Source organism: Mustela lutreola, chromosome 15 (assembly GCF_030435805.1).
Source record: "Mustela lutreola isolate mMusLut2 chromosome 15, mMusLut2.pri, whole genome shotgun sequence".
Lineage (NCBI taxonomy): Eukaryota > Metazoa > Chordata > Mammalia > Carnivora > Mustelidae > Mustela > Mustela lutreola.
This window is the reverse complement of record NC_081304.1, coordinates 22,181,792-22,206,205: the sequence shown is the minus strand read 5'-3', so window position 1 is coordinate 22,206,205 and position 24,414 is coordinate 22,181,792. Positions and strand designations below refer to the sequence as shown.

The 24,414-nt window shown below is 57.5% G+C and overlaps 1 protein-coding gene across 8 annotated transcripts; it reads left to right on the top strand.

Moving 5' to 3' along the window:
- The first annotated feature begins 436 nt into the window (after positions 1-436).
- Positions 437-22,894, top strand: STARD3 (StAR related lipid transfer domain containing 3). 8 transcript variants are annotated; one of them, XM_059147515.1, is made up of 18 exons: positions 437-563; positions 4,240-4,269; positions 10,338-10,458; positions 11,011-11,335; positions 13,283-13,555; positions 16,766-16,843; positions 17,226-17,303; positions 17,425-17,478; positions 17,876-17,993; positions 18,204-18,302; positions 18,511-18,563; positions 18,925-19,017; positions 19,672-19,734; positions 19,894-19,989; positions 20,309-20,388; positions 20,480-20,584; positions 21,628-21,721; positions 22,115-22,894. In XM_059147515.1, the coding sequence occupies exons 5-18, from the start codon at positions 13,334-13,336 to the stop codon at positions 22,217-22,219; spliced, it is 1,338 nt and encodes a 445-aa protein (XP_059003498.1). In that variant the 5' UTR covers positions 437-563; positions 4,240-4,269; positions 10,338-10,458; positions 11,011-11,335; positions 13,283-13,333; the 3' UTR covers positions 22,220-22,894. The 8 variants fall into 8 exon arrangements, with proteins under 8 accessions (XP_059003498.1, XP_059003494.1, XP_059003493.1 ...); XM_059147511.1 differs by lacking the exon at positions 4,240-4,269; XM_059147510.1 differs by lacking the exons at positions 4,240-4,269; positions 11,011-11,335.
- Positions 22,895-24,414: the final 1,520 nt, after the last annotated feature.

The following is a 24,414-nucleotide window of genomic DNA, read 5'->3' as shown; positions in this document are numbered from 1 at the left end:
CCCCTATGTGGAAGACCTGGTGGGTAGCCACCTCGACCCTAGTGTCTGGTCCTCTAGTCTGGATCTTTCCTGCAGACAAGGTCAGAGCACTCTTAGGAAGGACCACAGGAGTACCCTAGGATCCTGCTAGGGGGTGGCTGAACGAGGCAGGGAGGGAAAAGAACTTTCAAGAGTAATTGGGTTTCTCCAAAGGGACCTGTCCGCCAGCCCCAAAAGCCTCCCCTCGGTTAATTCCCCTTTTTAACCCCACAGTGCCAGGCCTCTGTGGCCCAACAATGATGATGATCCTGGGATTCCTTCCCATTTCCCCCACCATTAGTAAGACCCTCTCAAGCAGTCCCCACTTCCGGCCCTCCAAGCCGGGCCCTAACGCTTGGGGGCGGAGACTGAGGCGAAGGGGCGGGGCTGCACCCTACGTACAGCCCCGTCGCTCTCGGGGGCGGGCGCAGTGGCGGAAGTGGCGCCGCCGGGAGATCCTGTTCCGTTCGGAGGCGCTCCGAGGGCTGCCGAGCCGGACTGCGGCTGAGGCAGGAAGAGCCTGGGCGGTGGCTGATATGGAGCAGGTGGGTCCGGGGGAGGTCACTGGGGCTGGGTGGTACGAGGTCTGTGTCTTGTCAACGGATTCCACCTCCCTGCCCAGTGTCCGTTGTTGGTTCCGTCCGACCCTTCCCGCACCCGCCGCGTCTCAGGTTCCGCCCCCTTTCCCTGCTCGGCCTCGCTCCGCCCCGCGCGGGGTTCTGGGGGGCTCCGACGCCGACCCTCCGCGGCCCCGCCCACCCGAGAGCGCCCGGGAAGGGCGTCCCGGATCGCCCTCCCGAGACACGCTCTTCACTCTGAGGGGAGAGGCGAGGCACGGAATCTGGGTAGTGGGGGTCAGGAGTTGGATATGGGCAGGGGTCAGGGTCTCTGAAAGAGGAGGAAAACATCTACACGTCCCGATAGGTCTGCGTCTCACTGTCTTCCGGTCTCCCCCAACTTCCTTTGAAAACGGCAGTGAATGACTTCCCTAACTGACATCAAAAGGGCTCTTTAAAGAATCTCGAGTTCTTAGAGGTGCATTACACCAGTGACACTCGTTCCTAATTGATGTAATTGACACGCCCCTCCCCCTTGGCGTCCTCGGCGTCTGCGTCTCCTGATTTTCTTCCTCCCGTCCTGACAGTGGAAGTACCGTTTCCCAGTCTCGTCTCCTGCCCAAACCCCCGCTCTATACACTGAGTTTTGATGGTCTCATCCACTCTTTTGGCTTCAGCTCTACACCACCTAGGTACCCGAAAGGCACCCACATCGACCTCTTTCTTCAGCGTAGTCCCTCCCTGGAGCCCCAGACTTCGGCGTCCCAGCTACCAGTGGACAGCTCCACTTCAGCGGCAGCTCTCTTGGACTGGTCTTTCCCCCCTGCAAGTGCATTCTTCCTGTGCCATCGCATCCCAGCGCGAGACCAGGAAATTGTATTACGCTTCCTCTTCTCCCTCAGTTCCCATATCTGTGGGGTGCCCCGATCCAGCTGATTTCCTGAACATGCTGTACACCTGGTCCTGGGCCTCCATCTCTTCTGGTACCACTTGGATGTGTTTCTCACCAGGATAACTGTAGTGGCTTCCCAGCAGCTTCCAATCCTGGCTGCTTGCAACCCAGTCTCCACACTTAAGCCTTAGGATCCTTTTTATTTTCTTTTTTTTTTTTTAAACTAAACTTCTGACTGAGCCAGCCAAGTGCCCCTTTTTATTTTTATTTGAAGATTTTATTTATTTATTTGACAGATAGCCAGAGAGGCAGGAAGAGAGAGAGGGAAAAGCAGGCTCCCTGCTGAGCAGAGAGCCTGATGTGGGGCTCGATCCCAGGACCCTGGGATCATGACCTGAGCCAAAGGCAGAGGCTTTAACCCACTGAGCCACCCAGGCGCCCCTTGTGATCTTTTTAAAGCACAAGTCTCATAGCATTACTTTCTTGCTTGTGGAAAAAGCAAACAAGTTGGCCTCCCACTGCTTGTGGAAAAAGGTGGATCCCAGCACAGTTTGCAGCACCGTCTGGGTTCTGGCCTCTTTCCTGCCAGTCTCCTAAGTGCACCCTCAAGTCCAGTAACAAGGTGCTGCAGAATGAACTTGCCCACACCTTGTACTTTTCTGTCTCCATGTCTTTGCACACCAGCCCCTCTGCCTGGGAAGCCCCTTCTCTTATCTGCCAGGCTACCTTCTACTTGTCTTTTTAAGTGCTCAGCTCAGGCAATATGACCTCTGGGTTGACTTTCTCCCATCCCCCCCCCCCCCCAGACAATACTACCCCACTGTGTCCCTGCAACACCCTGTCCATACTAGAACAGTGGTTGAGAATACAGGCTCCTGATTCAGACTTTGTGGGTTCTGATACTATTTTGTCCCCTTGGTGAGGAAAGTGCCTCAGTTTCCTCATTTTTTTTTTTTTTAAGATTTATTTACTTATTTGACAGAGCAAGAGAGATCACAAGTAGGCAGAGAGGCAGGCACAGAGAGGGGAAACAGGCTCCCTGCTGAGCAGAGAACCTGATTCGGGGCTTGATCCCAGGACCCTGAGATGATGACCTGAGCCAAAGGCAGAGGCTTAACCCACTGAGCCACCCACGTGCCCCAGTTTCCTCATTTGTAAAATGGAGGTAGCACTGCATCTACCTCATAGAGTTACTGTAAGGATTCAATGAAATAATGTGTGTGTAGGGTTTAAATCAGTGAGCACATGAATGCTCAGTAAATACATGTGAGCTGTTATTGCTTATATAAAAATGTTACAGAGCAGTGGTAGTAATTTTTAATTTCGTAAGTTACTTGAGGAATGTTGATGTGGCTGACTTCTCATTCTGTCCCAGAGCCCCAAAGCCTGGCTTTTTGTCAATAAATAAAATGCTGAGGTGGAGGGCATGGGGTTCGGGGTTTGGATTTATTGAATGAGGATTCAAGAATGAAAAAGACCCAGGCCTGATGTTAGTCTGCTCAGAAATGACTCTGGAAATGAATGAATGTTACATGACAAGCATTAATTCTGTGGGGATGTACACAGAGCTCTGGGAACCCGTGGGAAAGAAGGGCCAAGAATGGCTTCCCAGAGCAGCTGACAATTAGTGAGGGACCTTAGGGCAAGAGGATGAGCTTACCAAAGAGAGGTAGAGACCAGGGTGGACTCAGAGAGTGGGCAGCTGGGTCCTCTGAACAGAGCTCTTGCAGGGGGAGGGCTAAGGAGGGCAGAGGCAGCCTCCTTTGCTGAGTTTGGGGATTCCTTTCCTTGCTTGGCCATAAGGAAGTGTCCCCTTGGTTTAGGAGCCTGTGGGGACCATGCCAGGAGGGGACTGAAGGCCTGGCGCCTGGTGTTGGGAGCAGAGCCCCTGGGGTGTTCAGCCTGCAAGCTTATGCGCTGGGCCTGTGTTTTATTTTTTATTTTTATTTTTTTTAAAGATTTTATTTATTTATTTGAGAGAGAGACAGTGAGAGAGAACATGAGCGAGAAGAAGGTCAGAGGGAGAAGCAGACTCCCCATGGAGCTGGGAGCCCGATGTGGGACTTGATCCCGGGACTCCAGGATCATGACCTGAGCCGAAGGCAGTCGTCCAACCAACTGAGCCACCCAGGCGCCCCTGGGCCTGTGCTTTAGACCAGAGTCTGGGCCTTTGGTCATGCTAGTTTGCCTGCCTGAAATGCTTGTCTTCCTTGCCCATGGTTGATATATATGGATTCTTCAAGGCCTGGGTCAGAGGGCTCCTCCCCTTTGTGGCTTTCCCAACCTCACCCACTGCAGCCTGGGTCAGATGTCCCTTCTCTGAGGGCCCACGGTCCATTGTTTGTTCCTCCCTGAAAGTGCTGATTACAGTGAGACACTCTTTTATGTATGTGTTAGCTTCCTTCACCAGACCCCGAGTCCCCGAATAGCCCCAGGGACTAGCACAGGCTCCGAGTTAAACCGAACTCTTGGGGGGGCACGCCTGGGTGGCTCAGTGGGTTAAAGCTTCTGCCTTTGGCTCAGGTCATGATTCCAGGGTCCTGGGATGGAGCCCCCCCCCACATCCGGCTCTTTCTCTCTACCTCCCTCTCTACCTGCTTGTGATCTCTGTCTGTCAAATAAATAAATAAAATCTTTAAAAAAACAAAAACAAAAACCAGAGCTCTCACACACCTAGAGTTGGCGGGGGGGTGGGGGGGTTGTGTGGGTGAGACGAGAAAGCCTGTACATTTGTCGGCTCATACTTGTTCCCTCGTTGGCTCCATTTTACAGATGAGGAGGCTGGGACTCCAGGGAAGTAAGGTCAGTGTCACTCAGCAGGACCTTCAAGAACTGTCTCTTGACTCCAGGCCCACAGCTGTCTCTGAGAAACTGCCTGGGTACCCCTCCCCCAGGGGTGGCTGCCACATCTGTAAAACAAGGGACAAGCAGGGCATCCTCTCTGACCAGTTGTGTATCCTTGCGAACTTTTTCTGGCTAGGGCTGATCCTGGCTTCTGCCTGGCCAGAGCTGGTGCTGGCAGGGGTCTGTACTGAACTCCCTTCTGCCTGTGGAGCCTTCCCTTGAATGAGCTGACCTGACTGAGCTCTCTCCCGGAAGATGACTGGCCCTTTCCAGACTGACCTTGAGAACTTGACCTCACTAGCTCCCGAGTTTTATCCAGTAGCACTAAGGGTGGGTGGGGCCTGACTCACCAGCCCCTGAGTAGGCCAGGGGTCTTGTCAGCACCAAGCTGGGGCATCCTGGACATTTAATGGGGCCTGGTGTGTGGAGGAGGCAGGGGGCCTGAGTCAGCCTTGGTCTGTTAGGGTTTTTCTGTATTTTCAGAACATCCTGGCCGGAGGGGGCAGTGCACAGCGATGAATGTACTTTCTGTTTTGGCTTGACTCTTCCCCTTCCACTTCTCCAGAGGGAAAGGAGAAATGGAGCCTGGTTTGTGTCCTCTTCTTAAAGTCCGCCTCTAGGAACTTCCCCAAATTCTCTGTGAGTGAGACAGGGTAGGGGCCAATAAGCCAGCTGTGCCGTGGCTGATGGCACGGGCCACTGAGCCCGGAAGTATAATAGAGCCTGCTGTTGCTGTCTGGGGTCAGCTCTCTGAGGCCAGGGCCCATCTCTGCATCCGGCAGTACATATGGGGCCCTGTTTGGGCAGAGTCTATGCTGCACGTGCCTGGCCCAGGCCCTGCCCCTAAGACCAGATCCGTAGCCCCTCACAGTAGTCATAGCTGCTGTTACTTAAGCACAGACATTCTGTGTGGGTTATTCCTAATCCTTTCAGTAGCTCTGTGAAGTGGTCACTATACCATCCCCATTTTATAGGTAAGGAGACTGAGGTTCAGAGAGACTCAGTGATTTAGTCAAGGGCTCACAGTCTAGTCATGAATGGTCGGTCTTCAACTTTTGACTCCAGGTCTGATGCCCAGTCCGCAAACCCGTGCCCTTTCCCCTGTTCCAGGCTGGACATTACAGACCCACAGACCAGTTAACTTCCTGAACAGGTGCCATGGCCAAGCACTGTGACTCAGGCCTAAAGTGTTCAAGGAAAGATGCCTTGACTTTGAACCTCAAGTCTAGAGTAGTGCTGAGCCAGAGTCCTGAGAGCTGGGGTCGGAGGAGCCTTGGATGGTGAGGGAGAGCTTTGCCCAGGAAGTGAGGTTTGAACTGGTCTCTGAAGAACTGGAGTTCTCTCCCAGGGGAAGGAGGTCATTATAGAATGTGAAAGTGGAGGGCAGTGGAGGCTCAGAAGGGAGACTGCCAGCCACGGTGTGTTCTGGAAGCAGCCAGTGGTCAGGAGAGTATTGGAAAGGGGAGGAGCCTCGGCCCCCACAGCCGGAGAGGAGCACTGGGATCTCTCCCAGGGAGCATGTCCTTCTTTCTTCTGGACCTTCGCTATCCAAGGAACTTAGCTTATGTCATCTTCTCTCTGCAAATTGGTGCCCAGGAAAAGGGAGGAGGGCATCCACCATGCCTCAGGTTGCAGAGGAAACCAGTTCCCCTGGCCTGCTGGTGCCTCGACTCTACCTGAGGAGAGACACCAGCAGAGGGCGGAGTCCAGCTCCTGGAGAGACAGTCTGGCCTGGGAGGGCTCCTCCTTCAGGCCTGGGCAGGGCTGTGTACATGCACACCCGTGCTCAGGCTAGTTGCTTGACACTTTGCCTGAGTATCTTCCAGAGCCTGGTACCTCTCTGGGTGCTGGGCACACAGCACGGAGCAAAGCAGGAGGAGTTCCTGCTTGTGTGAAGTTTGCATTCCAGAAGAAGACAGGTAGTAAACGCAGACCTGTAAACATATAATACGTCTGGGGTGGTAAGCTCTATGAAGAATAAAGCAGGGAAGGGGATGAAGGGTGGGAGCTAAATAGGGAGTTCAGGGAAGGCTTCTCCAAAGGGACATGTACAGAGACCAGAATGGAGGGAGTACTGCAGAGACCTGGGGGAGAACTTCAGACAGACAGGACAGCAGGTGCAAGGGTCCTGGGGTGGGAGCATGGCCATGCTAGTTATGTCCAAGGAACAGAGAAGGACCAGTATAGCTGGATCAGAGGGTTCCAGGGGAAGAGGCTGGGGAAGAGCAGGCTTGTAGGCCAGGATGGAGACTTTGGCCTTTACTCAGGGTGAGCTGGAAGCCATTGGAGGTTTGGAGCATTGGGAAGTGTGGTCTGACTTTTACCAGGATCCCTCTGGCTGCTGTGTTGAGACGAGACTTGGGATGTAGACAAGAAGGTAGCCAGGAAGGTGTAGCAGGTAAGAGGTGATGGTTTGGACAGGGTGACAGCGGGCACATACACTGGCCAGATTTTGAAGGAAGAGCCAGTAAGATTTGCTGATGGTTTGGATGTGGAGGGGAGGGTGCTGGGCTCTCCACAGGCTCTTGGCGGGTGGCCGTAGGGCCTACGGGGCCAGCAGAGGTGGGCCAGCTCTGCCCCATCCTGCCCCGGGGGACTGTGGGCAGTCCTCTCCAACCTTCTGTCTCCTCCAGCCCACCCTCACTCCACAGCTTCTGGTGGGGTGTGAAGAGTAAAGGAGAGGTGTCTGCAGGGGGTCAGTGCAGGCCGCTGCTAGGCCGCATTTGTTTCTTCTGTGCTAGCTCCTCAGGATGGCCTGTAGTCCTGTGTTTTGTTTTCGTTTTTAAAGATTTTTATTTATTTGACAGAGAGAGTACAAGCCGGGGTGGGGGTGACAGGCAGATGGTGAGGGAGAAGCAGACTCCACACTGAGTAGGGAGCCCGAGGCGGGACTCGGTCCTAGAACCCTGGGATCACCACCTGTGTGGAAGGCAGATGCTCAACAGACTGAGCCACCCAGCTGCCCTGTAGTCCTGTTTGATCTGCTGTCCTGCCCTCCCTGAACCAGCTCCCTGACTGGTGACTGACCAGTGGCAGGACACAGGCAGCAGCCACCATCTCTCAGAGTCTTGGCCTCCTGTCAGTCTGTGGAGTCTCCACTCAACTGGGCCTTATAGGGGTGACTTGACCCAGAACAGCCCCAGTCCTGGCCTGAAGCTATCCAACTGAGGCAGTCAGATCTCAAGACTGTGTCTTCCTCTAAAGAAGAGACAGGGGTGTCATCCTGGCTGATCCTTAGGCGGTGATCACTCTGTGTCAGGGACTGTTCTAGGCCAGTGCATTTAATAAGCCGTTTAATCCTTACAGCACCTGTACAAAACAGGTGCCACTGTTATCCTCACTTTACAGAGGAGAGAACTGAGGCACAGAGAGGCTCAGCTGTAGTAAAGCAGGAATCCAGGGTTTGAAACTTCTCCGGGCTTGGCCTTTCTCGGTTCTTTCTCAGTTCTTTCTCAGCTTCACTGATTCCTCCTGGTTTGTACAGAGATAGGGACCCCACTGGGAAGCCTCCATGGCCAGTGTGAGGCTAGTGCTCCCATTTGCTGAGGAGTACGGAGTGAGGGAGATGTTGAGGGAGATGTTGAGTCCACTGTCCCGTCGGCCTCAAGAGAAGGTTTGGAGAAGCCACACGTCTCAGAGGTGTGGGTCATTTCTGGCTACTAATGAGGCTTGGTTCCCGTACCCGGAGACCAGGGTAGCTTAGCTTTGCAGAGGAAGCTCTAGCTGGACCTGGGACAGTTTGGCTGGTTCTCTGTTGGAGGTCAGGGCGTGTTAAAGGGCAGGGGGCCTCGGAGGGGACTGTGGCATCAGGGGCTAACGTCTGCTGAGCCTTTACTCTGTGGTTCCAGGCACTGTTCCAGGCACTTCACATGCATCGCTGTGTCCTTTGATGCCCCAGATAGCGGGGTCAAGACAGGTGTCCCCAGTGTCCTGTATAGCCTCTGAGGCTGGTACAGTGAGTACGTGGCACTGTTAAATTGTAGACTTGCCTCGGCCTGGGAACCCCCGCTGGGAGCTGCAGGCCTTCCCGGAGCGGCAGAGGTGGCTGGAGCTTCTGGTCTGGGCTGTGACTGAGAGCTGTCAAGGACCCCATCAGTGCCCTTGTCCCCTAAGAGCTGTGGAAATGGGAAACGAGGGGTGCCTGCAGCAGGTCCGGGCCCCAGTGGGAAGCTGTAGTGTTGGCGGTCGGCCCTGGCACTGCCCCTTAGAGCCTGTGCGGGGAGCCAGGACAGCCCCCGCTTCCTGCCACCGCCTGCACCCTGGGAATTCACCTGTGCCTGGAGCTGGAATGACTCGGGCCATTCTTTTTTCTTTCTTTTTTTTAAAGATTTTATTTATTTGAGAGAGTGAGTGAGAGAGCACAAGCAAGGGGGGATGAGCAGCAGGCCGAGGGAGAAGCAGGCTCCCCGCTGAGTAGGGGGCCTGATGTGCGACTTGATCCCAGGATCCTGGGATCATGACCTGAGCTGAAGGCAGACCCTTAACACACTGAGCCACCCAAGTGCCCCGCGTTTTAACCATTTTTAAGGGCATGATTCAAAGGCTTTAACGATATCAGTGTTGCCTTTATTTAATGTATCGGAGGAAACTGAGTCTCATAATGGTTGTGTTTGCTCCAGAGTGCCCAGCTCATAAGGGCAGACTGAGACTTGAACCCTAACCTCGGAGTCCAGTTCTCTTTCAACAGTGTCAGCTGCCTACTATTGTCTGGCCCGAGTCTGGGACCCTACCCGAAAGCCCCTCTTGCAGTCTGGCCAACAGTGGCATTTCCTGGGGTAAGAGAAGGCCTGGCAGGCCCTGGGGGCCCGTGCCTGCCCCTCTTCTTTGCCTCAGGAACTGAAAGAACTGGAGTAATCTGGGGTGGATTGCCTCCTCCTCCTCACCCCTCTTTCCCTTGCAAGCTGGGATGATAAAACCTCCAATTTCCTCATCCCCTTCCCCAAGCCAGTGTAGCTAAGCTTCTCCTAAAACACAGGCCCTGTGAATGTCAAGTCTGCAGCTAACCCCAGGGTGGACTCCTTTACCCCACGCGTCCTGTTCTGCGCCTGACGCCTGGTCAGGGGCTTGGGCGGAGCAGGGGGAGCTGCTTCCGGGGTCCCTGGCGGCAGCCCTGCTGTCTCCCGCCCACAGCACTCATTCCTGCCTCCCTCTCAGCAGGATGCTGGGCACGGTGGGGCGGAGGCCAGCTGCCACCTTCCACCCCCAGGGCCAGGGGACCAGAGCACAAGTGCTTTGGGGACCACTCAGGGGAGTTCCAGGCCGAGATGATTTCCACCTCTTAGACTGGCAGGTGGCTTGATGAAGCCCAGAGAGCTTTTGAAGTCATCTGAGTGGGCAGTTTTCAAACTGGGCCTAAGGAAGTGCCCCTGGGGTAACCCTGGGGTTTGAGGAATGTCTGCCCAGGGGGACTGTCTGTGGCCACCTTCTGTGGCAAGACCCAGAGCAGTCCCATTTTTATCTTTTTTCTATTTTAGATTCTAAGTAAGGTTTTCTTTTCCTTCTTCCTTTTTCTTTTCCTTTCCCTTTTTCTTCTTTTCTTTTTCTCTTTCTTTCTCTCTCTCTCTCTCGTTCTCTAAGTTTCTCTTGCTTGAAGAAAAGGGTTTGAAAAAGCACTTCTCCCCTCAGATAAAGAAGCAGGGCCTTGGGGCACCTGGGTGGCTCAGTGGTTAAAGCCTCTGCCTTCAGCTCGGGTCATGATCCCAGGGTCCTGGGATCAAGCCTCGCATCAGGCTCTCTGCTCAGCAGGGAGCCTGCTTCCCTTCCTCTCTCTCTGCCTGCTTCTCTGCCTACTTGTGATCTGTCTGTCAAATAAATAAAAATCTTAAAAGAAAAAAAAAAAGAAGAAGCAGGGCCTTGGTGAGGACTTGCCGGGTTACTCAGGGTTAGTGGCTTCCCCGGGACTGGCGCTCAGGTCTTCATCCCTGACCAGTACTCCTTCTACTGTATGTGTTCTTTGGTTTCTGAGCAGCTTTCACGGTGGAGGGTGATGTAGAACCACCCCCCCATACCCCCTTTCTCTTGGCCAGCTGTCCCCAGCCCTGCCTGGCTTCCATGCACCCCTGCGTCTGGAACTCTCCCGGATTCCCCCAGCACCTTTGCTCTCAGCCCTCATCTGCGTCTCTCGCTTCACCGAGGACGTCTGCATGTGTGAGTGTCAGTGCCGCTGCTGCTCCCAGAGGAGGGGGGGTGGTCTCACACCAATCTGCTGCCACCCGGGTCCTGTCCCCAGGGAGGGAGGGAGGAAGGAAGCTGGGGACAATGCCAGACAGACTTGGGAGCAGCCTGGCAGGAGAGAAGCCACAGCACCCTGCAGTGAGATCGAGAAGAGGGAGAGGAGTGGATAGGGAAGCTGACACACACACACACACACACACTCGCGCGCGCGCACACACAGAGGAAGGCGTGCGCGCGCACACACACGAGGAGGAAGGGAGCGTGAGACTGAGCTGATGGCGGTGCAGACAGACTCACAGATGGGGGAGACTTGGGGAGGAAGACCCATAAAGATGGTCACAGGAGCGGGATACAGAGACACAAAGATAGAAAGGCGGTTTGGGAGAGAGACAGGAAGGAGGAAGAGAAATGGAAACAGGTCTGGCAGCAGACAAGAGGGCCATTAAAGAAACGGAAATGTCACCCACCCTGGAGCCATAGCCCTGTCACAGTGAGCGATGCACTGTGCGTTCTGTCTGCCACCAGGTCCAGCTGACGGATGTTGGGGGGGTCACATTGCCGGCAGCCTGTCACATCTCCTCTCTGACTGCCTTCTTCCAGAGCTGGGCCCAGCTTTCCTTCAGTGCCCTCCACATGAGCCGGGCATGGCAACCCCAAGAGTGTGCTGTTGGGGGGTGGCCTTGTGCGGCTGCCTCTGCTGAGAACAGCCCACTCCTGTCCACTGGGGCTTGCATGGAGGCAGAGGGGTGGACACACTGGCTTGCTCAGAATCCCCTGCCAGTCACAGACGGGGAGCTTGCTCGGGACCTGATAGATTGAGGGGCCCCAGAAGGTAGTAGACATGACAAAGGTATGAGGGGATAGCAGATCGGGGCGGAAGGGCACTGGTTAGGTCTTGCCTTGTCAGGACCCAGAGACCGACATCCAGGGTTCTCCTCCCACTAGCCCCCAAGCCTGGCTCTCTGGCATGAGAGAAGATTCAGGGAGACTCTGACCGAGCCCCAGAAGCCTGGGCACCACCACACTGAGCCTGCTTCCTCTGGCTCTGGGCTAAGCCCCGGGGACAGGGCCGCTGCGGGCTCTTTGCCAGCACATGAGTGGAGCAGAGACCTTGGGTCTGGGGACCGCGCGGCCAGCAGGGAGTCCTCCAGGTCCCTGCCCTAGTGTTCGTAAGAGTTTCGGCCCGTGGTCGCACAGGCAAGGGGTAGTTCGGGCCGTTGCCCCTTCAGTCTTGGCTGCCTGCTCTGTGAACTAGAAGGCCCCGTCCTGGCCTGCATGGGCCTGAAGCACAGCTGTGGGCACAGGGTTCTGTGGGCAGTGGGGCTCGGGCCTCGCCTCGGGCCGTGGCTGGTTCTCTGTTGAGGTTCGACCCATGTCGCGGCAGCATGGCACGGAGCTGAGGACCAGGACACCCGCTGCAGTAGCCACCAGCAGGCAGTCGTGCAGCCTTCCTGGGTGCCAGGCCCTGTGCAAGGTGCTGGGAGACGGCAGTGACTCGGCCGGGGGAAGCCCTGCACCCGGAGAGTTGGCAGAACAAGGACTAAGACGCTGGCAGATTGTGACAGGCTCAGGGTCCCTGTCATAGAGCAAGACTGCTGTCCCTGGGGGGTGGGTATGGGGCAGTTCTGAGGAGGAGAGGACTTTTTATTTTTTTTAAGAATTTTATTTATTTGACACAGACAGGGAGAGAGGGAACACAAACAGGGCGTGGGAGAGGGAGAGGCAGGATTCCTGCCAAGCAAGGAGCCCAATGCGCGGCTTGATTCCATGACCCCCGGATCAATGACCTGAGCCGAAAGCAGACGCCCAATGACCAAGGCCCCCAGGCGCCCAAAGGAGAGGACTTTAGAGCTGCTTGTTGGAAGGATTGGGGAGGGGAGAGCTAGGTACAAGGTCCCAAGGCAGGACCTGGCGGCCACACTGAGGGACCGAAAAGAAGGCCAGGGTGGCCATGGGATGGGCGGTGGGGTGGTCCTGAGTCCTATCTGCCCTGTAAGAGGAGCTTCTGGAAGAGCGGGTGGGGCCGCCAGGGCAGGGCCTGGGCTGGAGGGCTCTGGAAGGCGGGCTGTGATCAGTGTTTGGCAGACCTTCCTCTGCCGGTTGCGACAACTCTTTTTTCGCAGTTGTGGCAGGGTGAGAGAGGCCGACTCACCCCGAGGGCTGGTTGTCACACCAGGGGAGAGGATAGTAGTGGGCCTGACGCTGGAGAGAAGGGACCAAGATGTCCTTCCTTCATACGGCTGTCCCGGCACACAGCACTCAGAGACGCTGCTCTAGGAAGTCCCTCCCAGTTGCCATGGATTAGGGGGTGGGAGGGTAGGGCTGGCTGCTGGGAGGGAATGTGGCTTTGTGCTTGGCAAACAAAGAACAGAGCTTGGGGCCCTCTTCTCCTGGGGGGGGGGGGTGGGGGCAGGCCTGAGAGGCTGTTGACAGGACCAGAGGCTGAACCTCCAGCGGGCCTGGCAGGAGCAGGCTGTACCCTAAAGCCGCGGGGAGGACCCCAGAGCCCTCCAAGGGTGAACTGTGGGTTGCTGGGCTTTGCGGGGCAGGAGTTGGTGAGGAGGAATGAGAGCGAGAGGGGCGCTCAACCCCCTCCAGCTCAGAAGTGGGGCTGCTGGGGAGAATTTGGGCTTAGAGGGCCCTGGGCCCCCCTGGGGTTGGGATGTGAGGGGGGCAGATGCGTTTGGGAGCAAAGGGCGTTGGTGGGGGGCGGTGCGCAGAGGGAAGGAGGTTAACTAACAGGACCTCCAGGCCCTCACCAGGCTGCCTAACCCAGCCACCCGCCGCCTCCCTGCAGCCTTGCAGCTGAGGCCCCGCCTTCCCCCCCGTGAGGTGGGGGCCCATCAGGATGAACAAACTGTCTGGGGAGCTGGCCCGCGACTTGGAGCGCAGCCTGCCCGCCGTGGCCTCCCTCGGCTCATCGCTGTCCCACAGCCAGGCCCTCTCCTCGCACTTCTTCCCGCCCCCTCCGGAGAAGCGCCGCACCATCTCTGATGTCCGCCGCACCTTCTGTCTCTTTGTCACCTTCGACCTGCTCTTCATCTCCCTGCTCTGGATCATCGAGCTGAACGTGAGTGGACCGTGAGTGGACCCCAGACTGCACTGGGGGTGGGGGTGTCACCTGGGCCTTCCTCCAGCTGTAGCTGCCACTACAGCTACCAGAGGATGGTCTCTGGCGGGGGTTAGATTTCTCGGTAAAATGAAGAGTGGGAAGATTGGAACATCCGTTCTCATCTTCCAAAGAAAGGGGAGCTCCGAGGGCTGGAGAGTCATTGTCGAAGGTCCCTTAGCAAGTAGGTGAAGAAAGGCAGAGTTTGAACCCGGACCCTCAGGCTGCAGGGTTCACACTCTTGACCTCTGCACCAAACTGCCCTCTAGTGGACACTCAGTGAGGAGGGCGGAGAGATCCCAGTGGACGGTGCTGGTACGGTTGAAACCTTTGTCTTCTTTCTGGCTTCTGTTGCTCTCTGGCTCCATTCAGTCATTCCTTCATCCATCCACTCACTCAGCAGTTTTCAAAGCCTTGCTGCATCCGAGGCGCTGTGCTAAACGCAGAGGGCACGGTGCAGGGCCAGCCAGTAAAAACTCCCAGTTCCTGGTGGTTCCTAGCTCCCCCTCCCCATTTTGGACACAACTCCAGTGCCCCCCAGTTTGGGCTCAGCAGCCTGGAGGTGGGGCCGCCTCTCTGTGCTGAGTCCCCACCCTCCTCCTTGGCGTGTGGTGCTGGGCTAGAGGGCCATGGCACCTGACCTCCAGGCGCTGACGGCCCCGAGCAGGACCCCACCACAGAGGCAGGAGCTGTGAGAACAAAGCTCCCAGGCTCCGTGGGTCTCAGTGTCTCCTCTGTATTCACTACGGCATGTCAGTGAGGGACTCGGCTTCTCTGAGCCTTCCCTTGTTTTCCTTCTGCGGAGCGGGTCAGAGCGCCTTCCTCCAGGTCTCCAGCTCTGATGACAGGAAAACGACGAGTTTGTTGATGGAAGTGAGGAGTTCGGGGAGGGGCTGGTTTAAGGGTGAAAAGGACAAGTTTGAGGTGTGACAAGTGTTCAGGGAGAGGGCTCTGGGGGTGATTGTCCTTTGAGCACTTAGATGAACTGGCACCTTCAACAAGATTGAGCCATGGGGGACCCTAGGGACCCTCTTTACCAGTGAGAAAGCTACGGGCCCATAAGATCCAGGGCCATTTGAGGAGCTTCTGATGTCTTAGGCATTCTTCCTTTTTAACATTTTTTTTTTTTAAAGATTTATTTATTTATTTATTTATTGGAGAGAGACACACACAGAGACCTGGGGGAGGGGCAGAGAGAATCTCAAGCTGACTCCACCCTGCATGTGGAGCCCAGCGTGGGGCTCCATCCCACAACCCTGAGAGCACGACCCCAGCCGAAACCAAGAGTCAGATGCTTGACGGACTGCACCTCCCCAGCGCCCCGGGAGGCATTCTTCCTTTTGAAGGTCCCAGCCAGCATCAAAGCAAGCACTAAAAGTTACCCACAGCTCTCATTCAGTATATATTTTCTTGCCAGCAGACAGCTGAAAAAATTTTGATAATTTTCCTTTTGAAATTATCTGAATGTACTGGGTACTGGGTAGAATTGCTCAGCAGTCCTCGTGCGTACTTGGGAATTCTTGCAAACCGAGAAGTCCGATCTCCAAATTGTTTTCAGATGTAATGAAAACTTCAGAATGCTGGGCTTAGCCGTTCGTCGAGTTAGCCATCATGTTTCACTTGATAGACATTCAATTAAAAGGTGATTAATTTTTGGTTTTGTGGCTTTATTTTCATGTTTTGAAGCATATATGTTTTTAGTTCTTGAACAGGCCGGGCGTTGCCCAGTGGCTACAAGGGCTCCAGAAGGGTCTTACAGCCAGAGACTGGCAGGGGTCAGGGCTTGGCTCCCCTGAGTCAGGATACCATTGCCATCAGCACCTGCACGTGCCCAGGCAGGGGGAGACCTCTGAGGGGCTGCAGCTCTTAGGGCTCGGAGGAGCTGTGGAGCCCAAGAGGAGGGCCAGGCTGGGGTGGGAGGATGTCAGTGTGGGGGGTGGCATGTGAGACCCCACGGGGCTCAGGGGGGTCTTGAGGTCAAGATGCACAGTGGGCGGGGCGCCTGGGTGGCTCAGTGGGTTAAAGCCTCTGCCTTGGGCTCAGGTCATGATCCCAGGGTCCTGGGATCGAGCCCCGCATCGGGCTCTCTGCTCGGCGGGGAGCCTGCTTTCCTCTCTCTCTCTGCCTGCCTCTGCCTACTTGTGATCTCTGTTCGTCAAAAAAAAAAAAAAAAAAAAATCTTTAAAGATGCACAGTGGGGATGTTCAGAGGTGTTCATGTGTCAGCGAGGGGGCTGCCTGGGCTACTGGCTTCTGCTCTAAGCACTGCAGTCACCTGGGAGCTTCACAAAGATTCCAGACGCTCAGCTCGCTCTGGGATTCAGACTCAGGGTTCTGAACATCTAGATGTCAGTAAGCACCCCCTGCACACCTCAGTTTGGGTCACCTGCTAGGAGATTAGAAGCTCTCGTCTAGGTGGTCATGAAGGGTCCTCACTTTGCAGGCTCCTGGGCTCCATTTCCCAGAGTCCTCCTGTTTCCTCCCTTCTGCAGGGGGCTGGCGGAAGCCGAGGCCTGCTGCCCCATCCCTCCTGAGAAATCAGGCTGCAGCCTGGCTCTCAGTATCTGTCCAGATCCTCTCCCTCCCCAGCCAAGGTGTCGAGTCCCATCGAAAATATATGGGTGGCTGGGGCAGGGACGAGTCTGCTCGCTCTCTATTGCTAGCCGTTCCTTCTAGCAGCCTGATGGATTTTGCCCATTAAGCACAAACCTAATCAACTGATTTGCCACCTGGGGCTCTGTCTGACACCACTGCCCACCCCCGGTCCCCATCACCCCAGATGGACAGTTGGCTGGGAAGATGAAGCACCATAGTGGAGAGGGGGAGATGAGATTATGTGAGAGGCAGGCTCCCAGCACCCAGTCAGCCAGCCCTACCTGCCTGCACGGGGACTGTTGCCTCCCCTGCACAGCCCCGAGGCCCCCCATGCCTCCTCCTCCCTGGGCAGCGTGCCCACAGGTGTCCATGCTGGAGCCAGGCCCTGGCCGTCCGGGTTGCCCCGGTGCTTGGAGGAACGAGATTAGTGCTGGGGTCTCAGGTCCTCCCTTGGTGCTTCGGGGCCCTCCTTGGGCAGTGGCTTATCACTCCGCCTGCTTGCTCGCTGTTCCCAGAGGTGAGGCACCCCTGGGGACTTGGTTCTGCCTACAGAGCTGCTCGTATCTTCCTCTTTCAGACCAACACAGGCATCCGGAAGAACCTGGAGCAGGAGATCATCCACTACAACTTTAAAACGTCCTTCTTTGACATCTTTGTGAGTGGACTTAGGGAGGGGGCCTTCGGGGGCAGCGGAGGTGCAGGGATGTGCCTCTGGCTGGATTCTCTTGTTCCTGCAGCACACATCCTAGTCTGATCGGGGACACTTGGCTCCCACCCTCAGGGAGCTCTTCCTAAATAAGGCCCTCCCTTCAGAGAGCCTCAAGGGTGAGGGAGAAGAGTAGACCCCTGTCCAAGAAGGTCACATCCGAGTCATCCCGCAAGAAACACTGACTCAGTCGTTCTCTCCTGAGGCATCACACCCCATGTAGAGGGAAGCTGGGGGAGCGGGACGGACGGGGAAGTCAACCTTCAGCAGGAGCAGGGGGCATTGGCTAGCCCATGATGGCTTGTGTGTCCCCTGCCCGCCTCCCCACCAGGTCTTGGCATTCTTCCGCTTCTCGGGACTGCTCCTGGGCTACGCGGTGCTGCGGCTTCGGCACTGGTGGGTGATTGCGGTAAGATGGCCCTCTCCTGGCAGCGTGTGGGCCCTGGCGGGGCTGGTGCGAGGGGCAGCGTGGCAGAGGACTCACTCCCCAGCTCGCTTTCCCTCTCTCCCTCCTTCCCTCCCCTGGGCAGGTCACGACGCTGGTGTCCAGCGCGTTCCTCATCGTCAAGGTCATCCTCTCCGAGGTCAGTGGCTCACGGTCAGGCTGGTCTGGTGGGCCTCTCACCAGAGGGAGGGATGGGCTTCTCCCAAGAGGGGACCCATTCTCCGATTTGGGGCATCTGTCCCTGTTGTCAGGTTGGGGTGAGGGGGAATCCTGTCCTTGATATTTCCAAGGGAGCATCTTCACTGGCTTCCTCCACCTGTCCCTCTGCAACCCCAAGAACAAAAAGTTCCTCTGCCAGCCTATCCTCAGTTTATCCTGCCGCAGAATTCATTAAGCCACCTCAGAGGCATGTGCCACACGGGGTCCCCAAGCAGCCGGGCCCAGGAGTGGGGTGTGTGCCACAGTTGGTAGCCCCAAGAGAAGACTCTGCATTCAGGTGACCCTCTGCTGTGGAGCTCAGCCCCCTCCCTCCACAGCTGCTCAGCAAAGGGGCATTTGGCTACCTGCTCCCTATCGTCTCCTTTGTCCTTGCCTGGCTGGAGACCTGGTTCCTTGACTTCAAAGTCCTGCCACAGGAGGCCGAGGAGGAACGATGTGAGTCCTGGGGAAGGGGTGCAGGGAGGGTCATTGCAGCCCCAAGAGTGGAGAGTTTCGGGCATGAGAGCCAGTTCGGAGCTATCTTGGCAACTCTGAACAGCCTCCCGGACAGAGCCTGAGGGTGAGCTTGGAATGGGGGGACCCCAGGCTGCTAAGGCATGGCTGTCCTTGTTCTGGGACAATGGCTGCCTGTGTCTGCTCCCCCAGGGTATCTTGCTGCCCAGGCTGCTGTCGCCCGTGGACCCCTGCTCTTCCCTGGTGCTCTGTCCGAGGGCCAGTTCTATTCACCCCCAGAATCCTTTGCAGGTGAGGGCCGGTGGGTGAGAAACTCCTTCAGCGAGAGTATTCATCAGGAGCGGGTTGGCTGGGTCTCTTCATTCTGTTCCTTCTCTCAGGTCCTTGGGGAAGGCGAGCACCCCTCTCCCTATCTGTCCCCCCGCAGTCTTGTACCCCACCACCTCCTCACAGTCTGTTCCCACTCCTTCCTGTTGTCATCTGTGCTTATTTTCCGAAGGGTCTGACAATGAATCCGATGAAGACATTGGGAAAAGAAGCTTCTCTGCCCAGGTATTTGGCTCCCTGCTCCCACCCGATCTTTGGAGTGGGCAACCCCCCCTGGAGAAGGTGCCAGTGCTGGGCTCAAGCCGAAGTGGGAAGGGGCTTCCCCAAAGAGGGTGGACCTCAGGCAGCCCGAGTGCCAATCAGTGTACCCCTGAGTGTCTGCCTCACCGTCAGTCAGGCCTGCTGGGCCGGCTCACACCTGGGGCCCAGAGGGGAGCGGTTCAGCCATAGCACCTGGGGCCCCCATGGGGCCCGAGAGACAAACCCAGACTCTGTAGGTATGGAGTATGTGGAGAAGGAACTGGCCACAAAGCAGGTGGTGGGCGAGCCCCAGGGTGATTCCTTCCTGCCTCTTCTCCTGGGCCAGGAACGGGAGTACATCCATCAGGGGAAGGAGGCCATGGCGGTGGTGGACCAGATCTTGGCTCAGGAGGAGAACTGGAAGTTTGAGAAGAACAATGTAAGGAAACTCTCTCCCATCTGACCTGCCCATGTGATGTTGAGAGTTTTTGCTTGCTTTTCTGAGGCCCAAGAAGCCCAGGGATGGCCCAGGTTGGAACCCTATTCCTGTGCCAGGAGAGGGGGCTGAGCCCCCGGGGTCGCTGCTTAGCAGGAGGTGGGGCTGGACTGGATGTTTCCACTGCGCCCTCCTCTGACTGCTGCCCTGCCCGCACCCATCCGTGGCCCCCTACTGCTCTCTGCGCTCAGGGGGAAGCCATGCTTTGGCCGTGGTCTGGGTGTCTTGTTTCATGAGCAGAACCATATTCTCTAAAGAGATGGCTGTGAGCTTAGAGAATGGGGACACGTCCCTGTCCCTGTGTGTGGCCATTCCCTCTGGCGGCCCAGGATGGCCTGGAGACATGGGTCATCGCAGTTGTAACTGCAGCTGTGCTTCTGTCCTTGAATGTGACAGCAAAAGCCTTTCTCTCCTTGTTGCTGGATGTTTGTCAGAACCACTGTTTTTTTACCGGCTGCCGGAATATCGCTGAACTCCTGGAGTTTTCCACCCTGAGCTGTTACAAAGCTGCCCTGTTGGGGCGCCCATCCCTTCACCACTGGCCCACTCTACCTGCCCTCCGCCCACTTCCCTGTCCCCCTTCTGTCTCTACCGTAGGAGTACGGGGACACTGTGTACACCATCGAAATTCCTTTTCACGGCAAGACCTTCATCCTGAAGGTGAGGGAGAGAAGCAGGGGTCCTGGAGGCTCCTGGTCTGTCTGAGGTTTCAGCAGGGGGCTGAGGGGCCTTCTGGCAGGTTTCTCCCCACCAAGAGGGAAGGGCTGCTGTGCCTAAGCACATCTGGCCCCACTCAGCTCTCTGCCCACCCTGTCCCAGACCTTCCTGCCCTGCCCTGCCGAGCTGGTGTACCAGGAGGTGATCCTCCAGCCCGAGAGGATGGTGCTGTGGAACAAGACCGTGACCGCCTGCCAGGTGAGCCAATTGGGCCCAGCCTGGCCACCCCTCAGGGCAGAGCGACACGGCAGGGCAGGTACAGTCATCCCCCAGCATGACCATGTCCTCAAACTGTCCTGTGCCTCAGCTTCCCTGTCTATAAAATGGGATGATGGTAATGGCACCTTCTGGAAAGGGAGTGCACAGACAGAGCTCAGCCCAGGACCTGGGAGTGGCTTTAGTAAAGGGACCTGGGCAGAGAAGAGGCTGGTCTGGGGGTTCCCTGAGGTTCTGAGACCCTGTGCTTGGGGTGTTCCTGGGCTGGGCTGTACCTCACATCTCCTCTGATGGCCTTTAGATCCTGCAGCGAGTAGAGGACAACACTCTCATCTCCTACGATGTCTCTTCGGGGGCCGCGGGCGGGGTGGTCTCCCCCAGGTGAGCTCCACCAAGCCCCTCCTCTCAGGCAGGACTCCTGCCCTTGCATCCTGGGCCTGGCTCCCTGCCCATCTAACCCTCCCGCCCCCAGGGACTTCGTGAACGTGCGGCGCATTGAGCGACGCAGAGACCGCTACCTGTCCTCGGGCATCGCCACCACCCACTGCACCAGGCCCCCTACACACAAATATGTCAGGTGAGCCATCCCGGCTGGCCCGTCCCCTGGTGGCTTTGAGGGCAGGGTAGGGGACCATGTGGACCTCTGGGCACTTTGTCCTGCCAAGGCCGCCTTCCAGCCCCCTGTCCTGCTGGGCTCTGCCCCTCCCAGCCCCTAGGCCCGGCTAATCTGCTCAGCCTCCTGGAGACTGGGGGATTAAGGGCTGGAAGCACACAGCCTTCCAGGGCAGCTCCGGGGACGGCCCAAGGCCAGGGAGCAGTCCAGAAAAGGGGGCTGGGAGCCACGAGGTGGCGCTGGTCCAGGCGATCTGAGCAGAAGGCTTGGTGTCCTGGAGCTTTACCTCCCTGCCGCTGCCCTGCCCCCCCCCCCCACCCCGACTGCTCAGAAGTCCCCACGGAGGAAGAGACATTTCAGTCTTCCTGTCCCACGTCTTGGGGCATCCTCCAGATCTCAGGCTGTCACCCTAGACCCCAGTGCTGCAGCCAACCTTCTTCCCGATTTCCCACTCTCCCCGTCCTTCTTGGGGTTCCACAGAGAGCACTGGGCAATGAATATGAGATTTGACACACCAGACCCACGGGTGACCAGCGGGCCTCTTTCTGCGGAGTGGGCTTGAGTGTGCTCAGTGGGGCTGTGGGGGAATGGCCCAGGGACGGGTTGTGCCCTGCCCTCCTCCTGGGAAGGTGCCCCCTCCGGGATCCCCCCAGCACTGTACTGCGAGCTGATTTGAGAAATGCGAGCAAATGCACGCAAGGCCCACCCCTCCCTTCCCTAGAGGACCTGCACAGAGAGGGTGACGGCTGCCACCAGGGGTGCGCAGACATCCGCAGGCTATAGAAGGGGGAGCTGGGCCTCATAAGGTGCAGGTGGAGGACTGTATCCTGTGGCCTCCGGGATACCTGTTCTGGGCCCTACTCAGGCAGAGTGGCAGTGGCTAGCTAGACCAGTAGCTCCCTTCCATCCTTCACCCCAGCCCATGATGGGCCAGGAATGGGGTGTGGGGTGAGGTCGGAGGCCTTTCCTGGCTCCAACGTGCCCCCCTAATTGTGTTTTTCTCATAGGGGAGAGAACGGTCCTGGGGGCTTCATCGTGCTCAAGTCAGCCAGTAACCCCCGAGTCTGCACCTTCATCTGGATCCTTAATACAGATCTCAAGGTGGGGGTGCTGGGACTCTGCTGGGGGATCTTGGGGGCGGTCACCTGTCACACTCAGGACCTCACCTACTCTGTCTCCTCTCTTATGCTCAAATTGGGGACCGGGTCAAGATGTTCTCCCAGGTTGCTGGAGGGCCTGTACATGCCCTCACTTCTCTGGGCCCCGCAGAGCGGTGGCTGGCTGCCAAGCCAGCCCCTCCTGGGTGTGTTTGTGTGGCCGGAGCCAGGAGCCGGCACAGTGTGTTCTTCCTGCCGGGGGAGGCGGAGGGTGGGTGGTTAGGCTGCCTTCCAGAGCTGCACCTGCACCTGCAGCTCTGACCCAGGGGAGCCCCCTCCCCCCAGTCCTGCTGGCTGAGGGCAGGCCTTCCCGAAACTTCTTCCCACCTTCCCGCAGGGCCGCCTGCCCCGGTACCTCATCCATCAGAGCCTCGCGGCCACCATGTTTGAATTTGCCTTTCACCTGCGGCAGCGCGTCGGAGAGCTGGGGGCCCGGGCGTAACTGTGCCCCCTCATCACCCTGCAGGGCAGGGTCCTGTCACCACAGCCTTCAGAGCCAGAAAGGGGGCCAGCAGGGCTTCCCGGCACCCACGGAGGACCTGGCCTCAAGCACTAGGAAGGAAGACGTTTCCTCTTGGTGCAGCCCCTCGGGCCCTGGCTGCCACTGTCCTCCATGCTTTGCTGTGCCTGGGAGCCATGGCCGTGAGCAAGTTGTGCAGTCAGGCACCCAGGTGCCAGGGCTCTGCCACCAAGGCCAGTGGGGTCTGCTCTGCTGATGTTTACGCAGTGACTGGCCTTGCCTTCAGGAGGACTAGATGCAAGATGCCCCTGCCTGGCCCGGGGCAGGATCTGGAATGGAAGGGGCAGACCTGGTGGGAGAACACCAGGGCCCCGAGCAGGATGGAGGTCAGGGCGGCCTGGTCACCTACCTTCAGGTGCAGGAGCCCCTTCATCTGCCTGCTCTCTCGTCATGCTTTTTTAGGATTATTTAAAAGGTCTGGGACCTTTTTCCCCATGCACTTGTCGGGGAATGGGTGGCAGGTGGGGTCGGTGGGTGCAGGCAGTGAATGTCTGCCACTCCCGGTTTCTCTCCCTCCCCCAGGGTTCCTTGGGGACCTTTGTAATTTGAGCCAATTATTAAAAATGAACTTAAAAAAAAAAAAAAACGGAAAGAAAAGCAGCGCCTCCTACCTGGCCTCTAGCGGGAAGGGGGCAGCACCGTGGAGGGGGCGACAGAGCCCGACCGCTCTCACACCCTCTCACACCCTTCTGGAGCTGGCAGGAGGTCAGAGCAAGGCGGGGTCCCTGGTCTGGGAGCCCCCTGCTTTCCTGACTGGTCCAACTGGACAGATGACTGGTCAGAGGAAAATGCCTCAGCCCTCAGCCAGGCCTCCTGGGAGGGAAGGTCAGTGGAAGGTCTCCTGCCCAGGAACTTGGGGGAGGTGGGAGTGGCCCGGCAGCATCCGTGGCAGGCCTTGACTGTCCTTGGGATCCCACAGCCAGTCTGGGAGTGGGGCCTGGGCTTCTGGGTCACTGAGGCACCTCTGGGATCTCTGTTTCTCTGGCTCCACTCACCTGCCTCCTCTGCCCCAGCACACTCACCAGGGGCAGCACAGTGGGATCGCAGGCAACGGCCAGAGCAGTGCAGGGCCACCGCCATCCCAGCCATCCCTGCCCTCCCTCCCTCCTCCCTCTATCACTCCTCCCTCCCTGCCTGCAGGCTTCCGGGGGGCAGCTCAGCTAGCTTGGAGCCAGGACATGGGCAGGGCATCCTAGCTTGGTCTGGCCAGGTGCGTGACCCTGGGCAGATCTTCTCTAGGCCTCTGTTTCCTTCTTTGTCAAGACGAGACTCGTTATGTCGGAGGGCTGTCCTGAGATTAAAGCAAGAATCAGAGCTTGCTTCAGTAATCAAGAGGATGTGGTTCTGCCCTGGGTGGGCACCTACGGGCCTTCCCAGCTGCTGGGTGCTCTGCACCTCCCGCAGGGTCTCATCTCAGCTCCTGTATGGCCTATTCCTGCGCCCTTTGCTGTGTCTGTCTCCTCGGCGATGACCCATCCTCCCCCGCCCCATGCCCAGCACCCCGTGTGCCAGCTTCCTGCACCGTGAGCTGTCCTCCTTGGGTGCTGGCTTTCCCAGCAGCTGTACTGCTCCCCTGGAGAGCCAGGCCCCTCCCAGGTGGCCCAGTAGAGCTGCTCAGGACTTTGTGGCCAGAAAATGGGGCTCAGAGAGGGGCAGAGGTTGCCCCATGGGCACGGAGGCTTATTATGGCTGATTTGGGGGCAGAGCCAGGTCTGACTGCCACTCATCAGAGCCCCTGGGTTTGCATTGCACCTGCCCTGGGGTGTCGCTGGGGACAGAGCCGGGGGCCGCCTCCCACATCTCTTTCCACCCTGACTGGCCACTGGGAAGCCATTTCTCTGACTTGTGGCCACCGGAAAGGAAAGCATCTGGCAAATGCTCATGTCCGGGGTCCCAGGTGTGGAGCTAACCAAGTCCTTTTCTGCCAGTGCAGTGGTGGCCATTGAGGACCAGGTCTTGGTGCAGATCCCGGGGGCTTTGCCCTTGGTCCCAGGCAGAGGAGAGCTGTGGGAGCAGGACCCAATGGCCTGGTACAGAGCCCAGAGAGGGCCTCAATTCCTGCCGCTGCCCACTCTGTTTACAGACAGGCTGCTGCCCTCCCTGGGCGAGAGGGAAGG

Coding starts and splice junctions, on each gene's coding strand:
- STARD3 (XM_059147509.1), top strand. CDS start 13,334: ATGAACAAACTGTCTGGGGAGCTGGCCCGCGACTTGGAGCGCAGCCTG. Junction 18,564..18,924: donor AAAGAAGCTTCTCTGCCCAG/GTATTTGGCTCC, acceptor CTCCTGGGCCAG/GAACGGGAGTACATCCATCA. Junction 20,585..21,627: donor CCTACACACAAATATGTCAG/GTGAGCCATCCC, acceptor TTTTTCTCATAG/GGGAGAGAACGGTCCTGGGG.